The 16,146-nt window shown below is 52.7% G+C and overlaps 1 protein-coding gene across 2 annotated transcripts in view; it reads right to left on the bottom strand.

Moving 5' to 3' along the window:
* Rab11fip5 (RAB11 family interacting protein 5) overlaps positions 1 to 15,495 on the bottom strand; it is a 42,145-nt gene extending 26,650 nt beyond the window's left edge. For both annotated transcript variants that reach the window (XM_036180891.1, XM_036180892.1), the window contains exon 1: positions 14,926 to 15,495. In XM_036180891.1, the coding sequence (XP_036036784.1) occupies positions 14,926 to 15,356 (431 nt within the window). In that variant the 5' untranslated portion in view covers positions 15,357 to 15,495. The remainder of the gene's footprint in view (positions 1 to 14,925) is intronic.
* Between the last annotated feature and the right edge of the window lie 651 nt (positions 15,496 to 16,146).

Below are 16,146 nucleotides of genomic sequence, written 5' to 3'. Positions count from 1 at the left end.
TGCAACCATGCAAAGCCACGGGGTCCTAGTCACGCAAGACGTTTTGACCCGGAAATGGCGATTTTGAACTGGAAATAACTAGGCAGAAGTGTCTAGGTCCGCCGAGCATGTCCAACCGTGGGGGAATGTTGTGAATTCATATCAACTTGTTCAATTATGTTTGTAGCATATTTATTCATAATAGCCAAAAACTGCTATATCTGTGAGAAACTGTTCCTGGTTTGGATAATTTCACAAATTCCCTTGAGATGTTGTTTATCATTTAGCCTAGTTTGGATATCAAAATTAGTTAGGGATAAATTTGAACTCATGATCCTTATGTGTCAGTCTCATAAGTACAATTCCTAGGGTAGATGATATACCCCTAATGTGTGCTGTTTTGTCAACATGTTTCAATAGTGTTTGTATTAAAATGGCTAATAAAAGGAAATGTAAAAAACATTTAAAAAAGAAAGAAAGAAAGAAAGAAAGAAAGAAAGAAAGAAAGAAGGCTATTCTCCATAAGTTTGTTTCTGTTTTGTTTTGAGACAAGGAATCATGTAGCCCAGGCTGGCCTCCAATTTGATATGCAGTTGAGAGTGACCTTGAACTTCTTCTGATCCTCTTGCCTCTACCTCTTCATGTGTGGATTACTCTTGGCTTTATGCAGTGTTTGAGATAGAACCCAAGGCCTCATGCATGCTCTGCAGGCACCTACCATGAACTAAACTATAGCCCCACCTTCAGCAAGGTTTAGAGAGGCCATGGTTGAGACAGAACTATTGCTCCTTTGGTGACCTCTCAGGGTTAGGTCCCAGGAACATGTGACCTCTGTGAAGGGGCCTGGTCTTCACCCCCACCCACTGGGAGAAGATGCCAGGACAGGCCCAGGAAGTACCCAGGTAGGAAAGAACGAGGCTGGGTGCTGACCTCTAGGCCACCACTTGGCCCTGAAATGCCACTGAGCTCATCACTGCTTCTCTACCAAACACAGCCCCTCGCAATACTAAACACACAGCACACTGAAATGCCCTGAGACCCTCACAGCCCTGTGCGGTCAGGATGGAACTCCTGAGTCATACAAACATGGTGGGAGGTGAAGCACGCAATCTTAACCACTGGGCCATCTCTCTAGCCCCTCTAACTGAAACAACACCCCAAAATAGGTTTTTGTATGTGTGTGACAATAATATCATAGTGGCAATACATAGAAGTTGGTCACACATACACACAAAAAAAGGTTGTTTCATATTGATTAACAGCTGTTAAAAGCATACTCACCACTGCTCTGACCTATGTAACAATGAGAGCAGAACCAGATCACTGGATTCAACACAGGACTAAAGCCTATGTCTTTTCCTATGTTGACTACTGCCTTTAACATCCTACGTGTACAGGGTTTATAAACTGCCCATTCATAGACCAGACTCTGAGAAGAAAAGAGGCCCCTGGGTTTCAGAGGCCCAGTACTGAGAATGTCCAGGAATGGATCTCAGCAGAGGGCCAGGCCTCCCTATCCAACATCTCAACCTTTAGGCTGAGAGGTTCCAGCAGAAGGCATGTACCACCCAGGGGCACTCAGGGCCTGGCAATCATCAAGGAGTCAGCCAAAAGGCCATAGTGATCAGCTTGGTCTTCAAACCCTCTGAGTGCCAATGAAGGCAGCTAGGGGAGCAAGAGAGGAACCAGGCAGGGAGCATGCCTCCTAGAGAGCGGAAGCTATTGATCATGTGACTAATACAACACATTCCTACTTCCTAGTCCTGGTCAGCAGTTAAAAGCACTAGCTTCAGCCAGGTGGTGGTGGTGATTCTCTTTCAAGGGCAGCCTGGTCTACAGATCAAGTCCAAGACAGCCAGGGCTACACAGAGAAACCTGTCTCAAAACAACAACAACTAGCTGGGTGTTGGTGGCCCATGCCTTTAATCCCAGCACTCAGGAGGCAGAGGCAGGAGGATCTTTGTGAGTTCGAGGCCAGCCTGGTCTACAGAGATAGATCCAGGAAAGGTGCAAAGCTACACAGAGAAACCCTGTCTCAAAAAACCAAAAGTAATACATACATACATACATACATACATACATACATACATACATACATGGCACTAGCTTTGTTGGGTGTGCCTTTGATCCCAGCACTTAAGAGGCAGAGACAGGTGGATCTCTGAATTCAAGGCCAGCTTGGTCTACATAGCCAGTTCTATGACAGCCAGAGCTTTATAACACAGGAACTCTGTCTCAAAAACAAAACAAAAAGGAGATGGAATACATTCCAAACACTCCCTCCATCCTATCTCCCACACCCTAGCTGCAGAGAATGTTGTCCAGCTGCTCTTGGCCTTAGAAGGCACTAGAACATCTAAGTAGTAGGTTGACCGAAGGGAAGACTCCATCTGGGCAGCTTTGGAGAGGTCATGCTGGGATGGGGCCTTGAGGGAATGCAGCTATTCTGGGGTCACCCACACCCCTGTATAGAATCTGTCAATGTGCTCAGAGCATGCTCCCGTAAGTAAGCCCAATGACACTGGCTTGCCAAGCTGTACTTGGGTAGACATCTGCTGAACTGGTGAGTGCGTGGGACTGAGGTGTTCACGGGTGTGCACGAGGCTCAGGAGTCGGAGGGCATCGTTAGGGGTTGGGGCCAGCCATAAAACGAGAGAAAAGGCTAACCTCTAGCCTCTGCAAAGGTCTAAGGGACAAAAAGGAATATGAATGAGTGAGGACCATCTAAAGGCTCCAGAATAGTCTGTAGTTTCTGGTACTTCGTGAAAGCACAGGAATGGTGCCTTCCTCTCAGAGTTCCTCGGCGACAATGCCCCCAAGCCAAGTCTCTTCATGGCTGTTGGTTGTTGGTTGTCTCCTCTCCCAGCTTTTCTAGTTCTCTCTCTCTCTGTTCCACACATCATCTGGTTGAGGAACTGGACCTCCTGGGGCCTTGGAAGTAGATTCCCATGATGCCATTCATTATAACTCTCCATTCCCAGCCTCTAGACCTGAGTCCCCGCTACGTGGGTGTGGGCTTCCTGCATGAACTCAGGAGCTCAGACTCAGCAGTGGGCTCTCCACCGTTGCCCTGCCCAACTCGTAGGAAGCTTCCTGTTGTGTGACTGGGGTGGTGTGAACAGATGTCTGTTCACCCCAGGTTGGCACACAGTACACAGGCCAGCACCATCCCTCCCAGAGGCAGGGGGCTCCTGCCAGCAACACTCTACCCAGCCAGAGGTTGCCGCGCCAGGCCTGCACTCAAATATTCCAGGGACAAGAACAGAGTGTCCTGTGGAACTCACACCCCGGGGGGGGGGGGGGGACCCGAGGTAAACAAACAGAGGAAGATGGCAGTCATCACAGGAAAGCAGTGAAAGGGTGGCCAGGGGATGTGGGAGGGGCCCCAGGAGCCGGGACTTACAGTGGGGACTTACAGTGGGCTTGAAGGACAGGGAGGGAAGGGGAAAGGTAGAAGGCATTCCAGATAAAAAGAACAGAAAGTCTGGGGCTGGGCTGCAAAGGGCATGCTGGGGTAGATGGAGGCAGACTGGGGTGGACTGGGGGCAGGTGGGGGAGACAGGAGACAGCCCCCAGCACACAAAGGAACTAGGACTTTCTCTTCTTGTTTTTACTTTTTATTTTTTTTGAGACAGGGTTTCTCTGTGTCGTTTTGGTGCCTGTCCTGGATCTCGCTCTGTAAACCAGGTTGGCCTCAAACTCACAGAGATCTGCCTGGCTCTGCTGGGATTAAAGGCGTGTGCCACCACCGACCAGCTCTTTTTACTTTTTTAAAAAAATATTTTATTATTTATGTGTATGCATCTGTGTATGAGTTTGTGCACATGAATTCAAGTGTCCATGCAGACCAGAAAAGGATATTGGATCCCCTGGAGCTGGAATTACAGGTGGTTGTGAGCTACTTGATGCGGGTGCTGGGACTAAACTCAGGTCCTCTGGAAGAGCAATGTGCACTTGTAATCACTGAGCCAGGCCTCCAGCCCGTTATGTGGTTTTTGAAAGAGGGTCTCACTCTGGAGCCCAGGCTGGCCTGGAACTCTCAGCAATCCTCTCTCAGCCTCTCTAAGAGCTGTGATTACAGGTGTAAGCCACCATGCCTGCCTGCAGACCTGTGCCTTTACTGTGGACCCTGAAATGTATTAGAGGGTATGACTGAGGACAGAACTGGTGGACACTGGTGGAGGGAGAAAGAGCATCTCATGAAGGGCAGGCAGCACAGAGAGAAGACAGGAAGGAGAGCGTGGGGCCAGCACAACCATGACAGGTCCCCAGGCAGGCTGATCCCCAAACACCTTAGATTTTAACAGCCATTTCTGATCATAAATTAACAACCAGACACCTTTGTTTATTTCTTTAAAGTATCAGCAGCTAACTGTCTAAAACAGAAGTTTAAAAACATAATCCTGGGCCAGAGAGATGGCTCAGAAAGCAAAAGTACTTGCCACCAAGCCTGACAACCTGAGTTTGATCCAAGGGACCTCCATGGTAGGAGAGAACCCATTCCAGAAAGCTGTCTCTGACCTCCACATGTGCCACGGCATTTACACACCCATATACACCCACTGAGCAATTTTTGAAAAAAAGAAAGAAGAGAAAGCCCTGGAGCCAGGGATGTGGTTCACAGGTAAAACCATTGTAGCACAAACCTGGAGACCTGAGTTCAACCCCTGGGGCCCCAGTGGACAGGAAAGCTGATCCCAGGTGTTCTCTGACCTCCACACACACTGGAGCACACAGGTACCTCCTCCCAGCCGGCATCAGAACACAATGGTAAATAAAATGGAAACTCTATAAGAGACAATTCTGGGAAGTGGAGCACAGCAGTGCAGGCCTGTAATCCCAGCATTTGTGAGGTAGAGGCTGGAGGATTAGGATTTCAAAGTCATTCTTGGCAACATGGAAAATTCAAGGACAGCATGAGCTACAGAGACCTTGTCTCAAACAGGAAATCCTGACCCAGGGGCAATGGGGAGGCAGGAGGGACAGGGGCTTCCTCAGAGGAGGTTTTTGGTGCTGTGGCAGCACCACCCTGTGCTGGATTCTCCCAGAAATTGGCAATAGATATCAATATTCATTCACCTTTTCTATTCCATACCCCAGGATGCCTCCTGTTTGGGTGTGGATATGGAGTGTTCCCCGGCCGGGCGGTGGCGCATGCCTTTAATCCCAGCACTCTGGGAAGCAGAGGCAGGCGGATCTCTGTGAGTTTGAGGCCAGCATTGGCTACCAAGTGAGTTCCACGAGAGGCGCAAAGCTACACAGAGAAACCCTGTCTCGAAAAACCAAAAAGAAAAAAAAAAAAGTAAATGGAATGTTCCCCAAAAAGCTAATGTGCTACAGGCTTGATCCTCACTGTGGGTGACTAGATCTGGATCTGAGCTCTATCTTCATCCATGGGCCAAACACTAATATATTCACAATTGGATGGCATTATTGGAGGATGATAGGAGGCAAGACTAAGTTGGAAAGAAGCAGGCCGCAGGTAGGGGCCTTGATTTTCTCCCAGGCAACCATAAAGCAGCCACTTCTATCACAAGCTCCAGACCCCAGAATATTCTGCCTTACCTCAGGAACAAATAAGCCAACCAACCTTGGGCTGACAACCTCCAGCTGAGTGCTCCCAGCAGTTCTGGAGGCTGAGGCAGGAGAATCAATTGCCTGGGCTCAAGATTTCCAGGCAAGCCTGGGTAACACTGGGAAACTGTCCCAAAACAAAACAAAAAGAGCATATAAAACAAACCAACGCACCTTCCACCATCCACTAGATAAAGACACAGTACTAGCAGGACTCATATTTACTTACTCAGAGAAAGAAAATGGGGGAGGGGTGTCTTTAAGGGCATTGTAGGACACCACACACACGCCAGTAGCTGAGAGACAGAGGCCTGATTCTAGCCTTGCCTCTTACTGAATGAATTTGGTTTTTGTTTTGAGACAGGGTCTCACATAGGCCAACTGGCCTTGAACTTCGTAACTGAGAATGACTTTGAAGCCCTTATCTTCCTGCCTCTATCTCTCAAGCACTGGGAATACAGGCATGTGCGACCACACCCGGTTTATGTGGTGCTGGGGATGGGACCCAGGACTTCTGGCATGCTGGGAAAGTACTCTCCCACCTGAGCTGCATCTCCAGCCCCTTGAGTGCATTGTTGGGTTGGGTGTTTGCTTTTTTACAGTAGGGAGGACTGAGCCCAGGACTCACACATGGTGAATAGTAGTAGACAAGACTCTACTACTAAGAATATTACATCCCCAGTGCTCCTTAGGTGGGTTTTTGTTTTGTTTTGTTTTGTTTTAAAGACAGAGTTTCTCTGTGTTGCACTGGCTGCCCTTGAACTTGCTCTGTAGACCAGGCTGGCCTCAAACTCAGAGGCCTACCTACCTCTGCCTCCCTAGTGTTGGGATTAAAGGCGTGTGCCACCACTGCTCAGTGACCTTGGGTAGATTTTAAAAAGCTATTTGCTTCTGCAAAATGAAGTAATAAAATAGATTTTAAAACAGGAAAGCACCAGCTAAAACTCACAGTTAGAGTCTGGAGACAACCAGGAGACACCACCCCCCAATCTCCTCTGCCTTCTCCCTCCACCTCTTCTGCTTCCTCTTCTCTCAAACCCTGTGGAAGCAGTCTGTGTCACATACCAGTGGACAGGAGTGGAGGGCTCTCAGGCCAACCCATGCCCCTAACTCCCACAATCTACTCTCTGACTTGGTCTCTGTACTTAAACTACAAGCCAGACCCAATCCCAGGCCCAAAGACTAATCTTATCACCTCCTCTGGCATCATGCCAGGCCTGGCAGCCACAACCCTCAGAGGGGACCCAGACTAGCATTTACTAGTTACTCCTATGTCTGTCAGGCCTAGCCTCCACCCCCACTTCCTTCGTGCAAACATCCCTTCTAATCCTTGTCCCACTGCTTGGCGCTCCAAAGGTCTGTGTGTCAGCTGGCCTCAGGGGCTGGGAGCCCCACGCTATAGAAATGCCAGAAGGCCGGTCCAACCACCATGCAACAAGGGCAGATATTCGGAATGTAGGGCCCAGAGCCAGACAAGGGAAAGTGCACCAGGCTTGAGGTAAGGCACCTGTCCACCACTAACAAGCCGAGACCCTGGACAGGTCATTCCGTCCTGAGACCCCAGTCTTCCATGTTTGTGGAAACAGGGATCACTCTGCTGCCCTCAGCGGGGAGTAAAATGAGATAATTCTGGAAAAGCATGCTGAGAAGTAGGCCAGCCACATATAAAAGCTTTGAGTTTATTGTCTATGGAAGGTCTTTTACAGGCTGTCACTTGCCTCCAGGATTGAGGTGGCCAGGACCATGCAGCGATGACTGTTCAGGAGGAAAGAAGGAGTTGGCAAGATGACCTCTCATGAGTACTTCAGCGACAAGGGAAGGACTTCTACCTAGCCCACCTGGCTTCTGGGGTGCTAACCTCACTTTCCCCAGGAACCTTGAGTCAGAGAGGCCAGAGCTCAGTGATGACTGTCCTTCTCTGGAGCTCCTGTTTGAACCTCAGCAGAGATAAACACCAATAATAATTCTCGCAGTGTGAGAAAGTGAGGCAGGTGGGTCACAGGGAAGAGTTGCATTTGAGTTGCAAACAGGGAGGGAGGAGAAACTATGCCCTTCACTTGCTTGTAATGCAGGAAATAAGTTTGGAGGCTCACCCCAGAGCTGGAAAAACTGGCTGCCTCTGAGAAGGGGAGAAGGCTGACTCAGAGTGGGGGCCAAGATGTACCCAAACTCAGCCCAGCACCCCTCCCTGACTCTCCCCACTTCTGAAGTGGTCCCTTCCCTGCCTTCTGGTCACGAGGCCACATCAGGTCTCTGCTGCATCCCCAGGAAGCCAGGCCTGCTTCCTCCAGCCCTGTGAACACCTCTTCTCCTGACTCTCCTCTGGGGCCCTGGCTCTGTGGGTAGAAGCTTCCTGAGAAGTCTCCTCTCAAACACACTGCTGCCCTCTCCTGAGGGGAACCCATTTCCCTCCTCTCACTGCCTCCCTGCTGAAGCACAGTGGTTGCAGAGGGACCTTGGGAAGGCTTCCCAGACGATGAAAAAGTGGGAAGAACAGGAAGTCTAGCAGCCTTCTGTCAAGCCAAACAAGCATGCGACACCTTCGGAGGAGTTGGGGAGATTCGGATGGACCCATCCAAGTCTGAGGAGGGTCCAGGCCTCAACCTGACCTTGTGATATACTAGGCAGCAAACAATACTAATCCCCTGGGATGAACATGACCAGTTAGTATCATAGACACCATAAACTGCTTAACTCATAAACTCAGTGCTCTGCCAGGAAGAGAAGCAAGTCCCCAAGGCCAAGCCTAAGATCTGGAGATCTGCACTGGAGAGTGAGAAGAAGCCCTTAGCAAGGCCCCTGACAGGCACCTGGGCTTGTGCAGGGGGGGGGGGGCAGAGATGGACCAATGTTCCCATGGGTGGGTGTGTGCATGGGGGTGGGGCAGGATGGACCCAATGTTCCCATGGGTGTCGTGTGCGAGGGGGGTGGGGGTGCGGGCAGAGATGCAATGTTCCCATGGTGGTGGTGTGCAGGGGGTGGGGGTGGGCAGAGATGGACCAATGTTCCCATGGTGGTGTGTGCAGGGGGTGGGGTGGGGCAGAGATGGACCAATGTTCCCATGGTGGTGTGTGCAGGGGATGGGGGTGGGGCAGAGATGGACCAATGTTCCCCATGGTGGTGGTGCAGGGGGTGGGTGGGGCAGAGATGGACCAATGTTCCCATGGTGGTGTGTGCAGGGGTGGGGGTGGGGCAGAGATGGACCAATGTTCCCATGGTGGTGTGTGCAGGGGGTGGGGGTAGGGCAGAGATGGACCAATGTTCCCATGGTGGTGTGTGCAGGGGATGGGGGTGGGGCAGAGATGGACCAATGTTCCCATGGTGCTGTGTGCAGGGGGTAGGGCAGAGATGGACCAATGTTCCCATGGTGGTGTGTGCAGGGGGTAGGGCAGAGATGGACCAATGTTCCCATGGTGGTGTGTGCAGGGGATGGGGGTGGGGACAGAGATGGACCAATGTTCCCATGGTGGTGTGTGCAGGGGGTGGGGGTGGGGCAGAGATGGACCAATGTTCCCATGGTGGTGTGGTCAGGAGCCCAGGTCAAGTCCTAACTCCGTCATGTGTTGTGCTAAAGTCACTTCACCTCTGTGTACCAAGAACTGCTCAGCCATAAAGCAGGGTAACAGCGATAAAAGCTCCCAGGCTTGCGCTGAGGTCAGGGAAGTCCTAAAAGGGATTTAGTGAGGGACAGACCAGAGTAAGATAGAAAGAGCCCTCAGTCCTCAGCCCTCCTGAGGCTGGGAGGCCCAGAGGCTCTCTGATGGCCACCCAACTAGTGTATGTCCTCTCCTCAAGGAGGCTGGCCTTGACTACAGCTCAGAACATATCCAGGATTCCTGTGTGAGCCCCAGAACACAGGCTTTAACTAAAGTGTTTCCAATGCAGAAAGATGTCCATGTCCACCTTCAGGGTCCCTCCCCCAGAGGCTCCTCTTGAACTTTACCATATGGTCCAGGGATGCCTCAGAAAACAACCCTCCAGGGGTGTATAGAACCCAGAGACCCCCCCTTCTACTTCCCATGAGCTATGCGCCCAACTCACAGAAACCCCACAATGCACACAGGACCCTAACACCAGCTCTTGCTCATCCATAACTCTTTAGGCTGCCAGAGCTTAACAGAAGCCATGGAGAGCCACACCCTTTCTGACTCCTGAGTAGCTCCTGGGCTCTCTTCTCCTTATCCCCAGCCAGTCTCCACGTGTTCCAGACTCATCTACCGAGTAAAGACCCACTGCATAGGAAGTCAACCGAAGGTTAGGCTGAGCCTCTCCTCTCTGGATGCCCTACTCACTGCTGGCTGAGGAGACACTGGGCCTATGCGGGGCCTCAACACCATAGGGAAGCCAGCTCAAAAGAAACAGTCTTTCAGTATTGGGCTTCCAGGATCCAGCCTGAGGTCACACTCTATACAGGGAAATAAAGTGTGGGGGCTGATTTCCACAGAGCAACAGCCGCCCCTGTCACTGTGTTAGTCATCTGTCCCAAACAGGGTGGGAAGGGCAAGGGAAACATCTGGAGAAGGCCAGACCAGCAGTTTAGCGGCAGGCAAGGAAAGCGTCACAGCCACCAGGGTGACCGCAATAACAAGGAGCGGCCAGCTGCAGCCTGGACTACATAGCCAGTTCCAGGTCAGCCTCAAGATGCAGTGAAACCCCGTCACAAAGAAAAACAAAGCAAAACCAGGCCTCAAGGTCAACCAGGATGGTGGTTCTGCTGGCTTGTACCTTGTCCCCATCTGCCTAGTGGGGTGGGCAGACCCCTGGTGACTGCCTGGGTCTGGCCCAGGAGTCAGGGCCAGGGACAGATTCAAAGGAAAGGGAAAGCCACTGTGCTGGGAGAGCAGCCACACCTCCCCCACCCCACCCTCCGAGATGCTGCTCAAACAATCCCTAATAGGGGTAGGCCACTGGATCGCAACTGAGAGATGCTTATTCATCCTAATGACACCTTCTGAGTGTGGCCACAACCCTCCCCAGCAGCCCCCAGGCTCCAATCCAGATCTGGGGTTCAAGCAGGGGCCTGAGTGGGCCTCGGCTGCTTCTTGAAAACCAGGTCACACCTAGAAGCTCATGCCGGTCAACCCAGCTCTCAAGGGGGCAGAGGCAGGAGAATTGGGAGTTTAAATAGTTGTGACCAGCCAGGAAGAACCTCTGCTCTCAGACTTCCACACCCATGAGCTTCCCTGGGCCTGCCCTCTCCAAAAATTAAAAGATAAAACAGTGCACGGGCTGGGCAGGAACTGACGAAGCCTCTCAAGGGGCAGTTAGCAGCCTGGTCATGGTCACAGTTTTCGACTATGATGAGAGAAGACAACTGGCCCCAGCCGTGGCTTTTCCAGAGGACCAGCCCGATTTATTTCTGGACCAGAGGCTTCACGGCGGGGACCAGGTCAGGGAGGAGGCACATGATTCCACACAAGATGGTGCTGTCTTCTTCTCTCCCAATACAGACCAACCAGTACTCTCAGGGGGCCAAAAGCAGGTCTCCCCATCCCAAACACTTGGTGACAGACTCCCTAACCTCATTCAAAAATGTCTGCTACTTTCTTTTTCCTCTCCCAGTTATTTGGGGTCATTCCCCTGTGGTATAAGCCACATCCACAGCAGGAGTCCAGAAGAGCCCAAGTGTCCCTACCTGACCCCACAGGTAACAAAAAGAACTAACTTCCGCTATCCCATCTAGGTCCTAGGAGGCAGAATAGCAAACCTGGCACCCACTGGGCGTTCTGGGGTAGGGGCAGTGGTGGTAAAAGCTAACAGTGGGTAGCACCTTGGAACTGTCCCAGCTATAACACCAACACTGGTGTCACGCAGGAAGATGGGGCTCCAGATGGGAAGGAGTTCTGATCAAGTGTCATATGTACCATGTTTTTTATTTTGAGAGCTTCCTCTCTGAGGGCTGGAAATACAGCTCAGCAATAATGTGCTTCCCTAGCACACACTAGCCACCGAGTTCCATCCCCGGTATGGGAGGGGTGGGGGTAGATTTCCTCTTTGGATATTTCGAAAGTCTCCAGTAAAGTGTCTCACACTGAAGAGTGCCTCACAGAGAAGTGACTTTCAGGGGTCCCTAGGGTAGCTACAGCCACAGCACAGGAAGCAAGGTCCTAAGGCAACCCCAGCCCTACCCTTGTGAAAGCAGCCATCTAGAATTACACCAAGCCTTTACAGATGGCTTCTTACCAATCTATAGAGCCAATCTCTGTCATTATGACCCTGGCAGAGATGTGGTGAAAAGGTTAAGGAACCAACATTGTGCCCGCGTATCTTCCTCCAGGGCATGGGTAGTATCAAGCAAGGCTGCCAGGGAGAGCTGCAGAGCCACTGGGTGACCTGAGCCTGGCTTAAGGACCATGGATGCTTCCCGGGTACAGCTCTTGGGCCTCCAGAGGGCTGCAAAGGGTCAGCACCCACAGTCAGATGTCTAAGTTCTAAGCTCTTGAGCAGTCTTCTAAGGCAGAGGACTTCTTCATGGTGTTGCCAACATGGCCTTCCACCACCTCTTCTGTTCACTGACCTACACACACACACACACACACACACACACACACACACACACAGTACCTGGGAACTGCACTAGGTCTTCCTCCCTCTGTATCCTCACTTCATCTCCCACATCAACCCTGGGAAGGTGTAAGTTACCTCCATTTTAAAGACTAGTAAACTGAGATACTCAAGAGTTTACCTGCCTAGCACACTTGAGAAAGGGATCCACTCCATGCAACTCCTTAGCCTCCTCCTCTCAAGTCGGCCTGTTCTTCCCAAGTCAGATTCTCTAGGTAACAGGGGCCCATCACTTGCTCCCTCCGCCCCTGCATCCTAGAATGAATGTGAATACAGTACTTCCCCACCAGTATCCAAAACTGAGATGCCACCCCGATCTTCTCTACCTCGCCACGTGGGCTTTGCACAGACTCACTTCCTCGGCAGCTCAGGCGAGGAAATGCCTCCAGGAGTGGCCATTCGAGCCTTTGGGTTTTGGAGCAGAAGTGGCTGCTCCAGTTCTGTCAGTGAGCATGCTGTGAGGTCCAGGGACTAGAGGAACAGAGGGGGCCAACTGAGTCGACTTTTCCTTTGCCCACCCTAAGTGCCCGCCTTCCTGCCTTCTCCAACTCCATAAATAAGGCCGGTCGATGCGCTGGCAGGGAGGCAGCCAGGTGGGCGTGAAGCGAAGCTTGTGGAAAGATGCCTTCTGAAAGTAAATGAAGGCTCCCGTGCGGGTCAAGGGAAGGCGCGTCAAAGTCGCTCGCCCGGAGCGCTGTTCTTGGCAGCAAACAGACCCACCTGGACTTGCAGGCTGAGCCAGCGCCACAAAGCTAGATTTAAGGCCAAGAGGGAAGCAAGGGTATGAACTGGGAAGAAAGGGGGTAAATCAAAGAAGCTTCTCCCTGTAGCTTGTCTTGTTGTTGTTTCTGGGTTTGGTTTTGTTTAATCTGTCCCCTTAGTCCACTGCCACCCCTAAAACAGAGCCCATATGTAGTCACCTCCCTGGTTGGAATAGCCCAACAGAAAAGGGGTGATGGGAATGGGAAAAGGAAGGAGTTAAGGGGTCAGAGGGGAGCATTCCATCCCACACCCAGTGCCTGGTCTGCCTGGAGCAGGAAGGAGGGAAAGGATACCAAAGAGGAAAGGAAAAGACAAAACGCGGTCCGAGCTGCAGCGCATGACTCCACACCCAGCAACCAAACAGCAAGTCATGAGGAAAGAGGAGAGGAGCCAGGGGAGGGGATGAAGTCAGGCCAGAGCCCAGTCTGGAATGTGCCCAGTCCTATCCCACCCAGCCACAGCAGGCCAGCAGGGAAAGCCCTTCCCTATTCATGTTCGGGGGGTGGGGTAGGGGATCATTTACAGAATGTTAGACCCTTTTTTTTTTTTTTTTTTTTTGGTTTTTCGAGAGACAGAGTTTCTCTGTGTAGCTTTGCGCCTGTCCTGGATCTCACTCTGTAGACCAGGGTGGCCTAAACTCACAGAGATCCGCCTGCCTCTGCCTCTTGAGTGATGGGATTAAAGGTGTGCACCTTCTCCTCCTCCTCCTCCTCCGCTGCCGCTGCCGCCGCCGCCGCCACCAAGCTGGTTGGATCCTTTTCTATCCAAATCTTGCTTCCCTCTTCATCTGTACCTGGCTCAAGGCTCACCCCTCTCCAGCAAGCCTTCCTCAATTTACTCAAAACCAGTAAGCCTTTTCAGCAGCTCTCCTACCTAGGATACCACCTTGCACCCATTCCCTTACAGACACCCCCCCCCCAGGAGGCTTAGAAATTAACTGCTCCAGGAGGCGGTCAGGCCTGGAGACTGACTTCCAGTTGATCACAGGCCCAAACAAGAAAAGGTGCTCAAAGTCTTAGGTCGTTTGTTTGTTTGTTTGTTTGTTTGTTTGTTTGTTTGTTTTTCAAGACAGGGTTCCTCTGTGTGGCCCAGGCTGGCCTCAAACTCAAAAAGATCTGCCTGTCTCTGCCTCCCAAAAGTGTTGGGATTAAAAAACGTGTACCACCACTGTCCAGCAAAGTCTTAGGTCTTAATCTTAACTCTGGGAAGGCCAAAACCTGCCAAAATAAATGATTAAAACACCCTATCCTTACACCAGGTTTTGGTGGTGCACACCTTTGAGCCCAGCATTGGGGAGGCAGAGGCAGGAGGTACACTTGAGTTCAAGGGCAGCCTGGTCTACACAGCAAATTCCAGAACAGCCAGGGCTCCACAGAGAGATCCTGTCTCAAAACTAAACAAAAACCCCTCCTATCCTTTCTAGGGAAAATATCCTGGAGAATGGCTGGGCATTATAACCATGCCACTGCCTCACCAGGGACAAGCTAACCCAGGTGTTTCTTTCCTTCCTAAGCTAAGGAGGTCGCTCAATTCTCTCAGTTCTGGTACCCTGGACACAGAGTCAGGGAGCATGACCAGATGGTGAAGGGCATCCCTGTACATTCAAGAGACACGTGTTCTGTGTAACCCTAGGTTCTGCTGAGGCATCTCCCTTCAATCTTGCCCTAGAAGATAACAACTTCACCTTGCTGCGTCTACAAGGTTAGCGAGTCTCTCTACTCCCCTACAGACCGGGCACCTCTTTGAGGCAGGCCCTGAAGCCCTGAAATTTCCCTTCTTGAATTCTCACAGCCTCAGAATCCCATCCCGGACTTTCCTTGACCATGTACTCCTAACGCTTGGTCACTATGCCAACTCTATCAGGCCTTCCAGGCCCACCAGGCTGTTTGGGAGACAATCGGAGGGCCCCCAAAATGAGAAGTAACAACTAATGTGTCGGTTTGTGTGTGTCCTTGAGCGCGAGGTCGGGGTCCCAATGTCCCACCAGCCCCGCCCGGTTAGACCTTCAACCGTTTGCACACCCCCCTCCCAGAGCCCCAGACTCACTGCGTGTGCTGGGCGCGGCCTGCGCGGAAGACTTCATCCAGAGCCACGGTGGCCCGGCCCAGAAACTTGTCCACACCGATGAGCGAGCGGTGCATGGTGGTGAGCACCAGCTCGCAGGCAGCATTGGGGCCCGAGGCCCAGGGCGCAGGGGCCCCATCTGCCTCCTGCGCCCGCAGCAGGCCGTCCAGGGCGCCGGGCGGCAGCTCGAACGAGCACTCCTCGCACCATTCCGGGCAGCCTTGAGTCTTCTCCACCACCGAGGTGCTGTACTTCTCGCGGCCCACCTGGATCACCGTGTACGCGTCGCTGGTGCTGCCGGCGCCCGAGCTCTTGCCCCTCAACCCGCTGGCCCGTAGCACAGTCACCTGGACGTGCGTGGGCAGCCAGCGGGAGGACCCGGCCGCCGGTTCGGCGTCGCGCACCAGGGCCATGGCTGACCCCGGGACCGAGTGACAGAGGTGGCAGCCGCGGGATGCTGTTAGCAGCCGGCTCCCGGCGCTGCCTGCAGCGAACCGGACCGCCGCAGCCCCGGGCTGGCCTGGGCCAAGCGGGCCGCCGCCTCCCCGCCGCCCCGCCTCCCGGGCGGCCGCCCCCCCTCGACGTCACGCCCCGCCTAGGCCCCGCCCAGACCCCGCCCCCTGGTTTCACCAGCCTGTAGCTGCCTTGGAGCTTTAGAAGCCCAGAGAGGGGCGCGGCCTCTGCAAAGATGTAGGCGGGCACCCTCACTGGCCCAGCCCCTCCGGCCGACCCTCAAGCTAATACTGCAGTACTAAACGGTGACTAGAGCGGAAGGGGCGCGGCCTCTGCGTGGATTTGTGGCGGGGGTTAAGAGCTGGCCACGCCTTATTCACGACCGGATTCGCGTGTGCACAGTGCGGAGCTGCAAGAGAAGAAACGGAGGAGTCAACGGGTGAAGGCGGCTCACAGCCTCTGCAGAGAGGTAGGCGTGGTTACTATGGCCCCGCCTCGTTTTGGCAGCGACCCCAAACTGGAAAACTGGACCTCTGCACTACTTATTACCCGCGGCGCTCTACCCGGGCAATCTCAGGTTTTCCTGCGAGCTCCTCTATTCCCGAAAGCCCTCGCCGCTCGGAAGACCCCTCTCAGCGAGGGTTTGAGGATTGATGCCGACTCCAGAGACCCCAAAATCACACATGCTCTCCCATCCTTCATCCCGCCGCTCCACGTGACCGCCTGGCACCACAGCCTCCGCTGACACTG

Source organism: Onychomys torridus, chromosome 3, assembly GCF_903995425.1.
Source record: "Onychomys torridus chromosome 3, mOncTor1.1, whole genome shotgun sequence".
Classification (NCBI taxonomy): Eukaryota; Metazoa; Chordata; class Mammalia; order Rodentia; family Cricetidae; genus Onychomys; species Onychomys torridus.
This window is presented reverse-complemented; position numbering and strand designations above follow the sequence as displayed.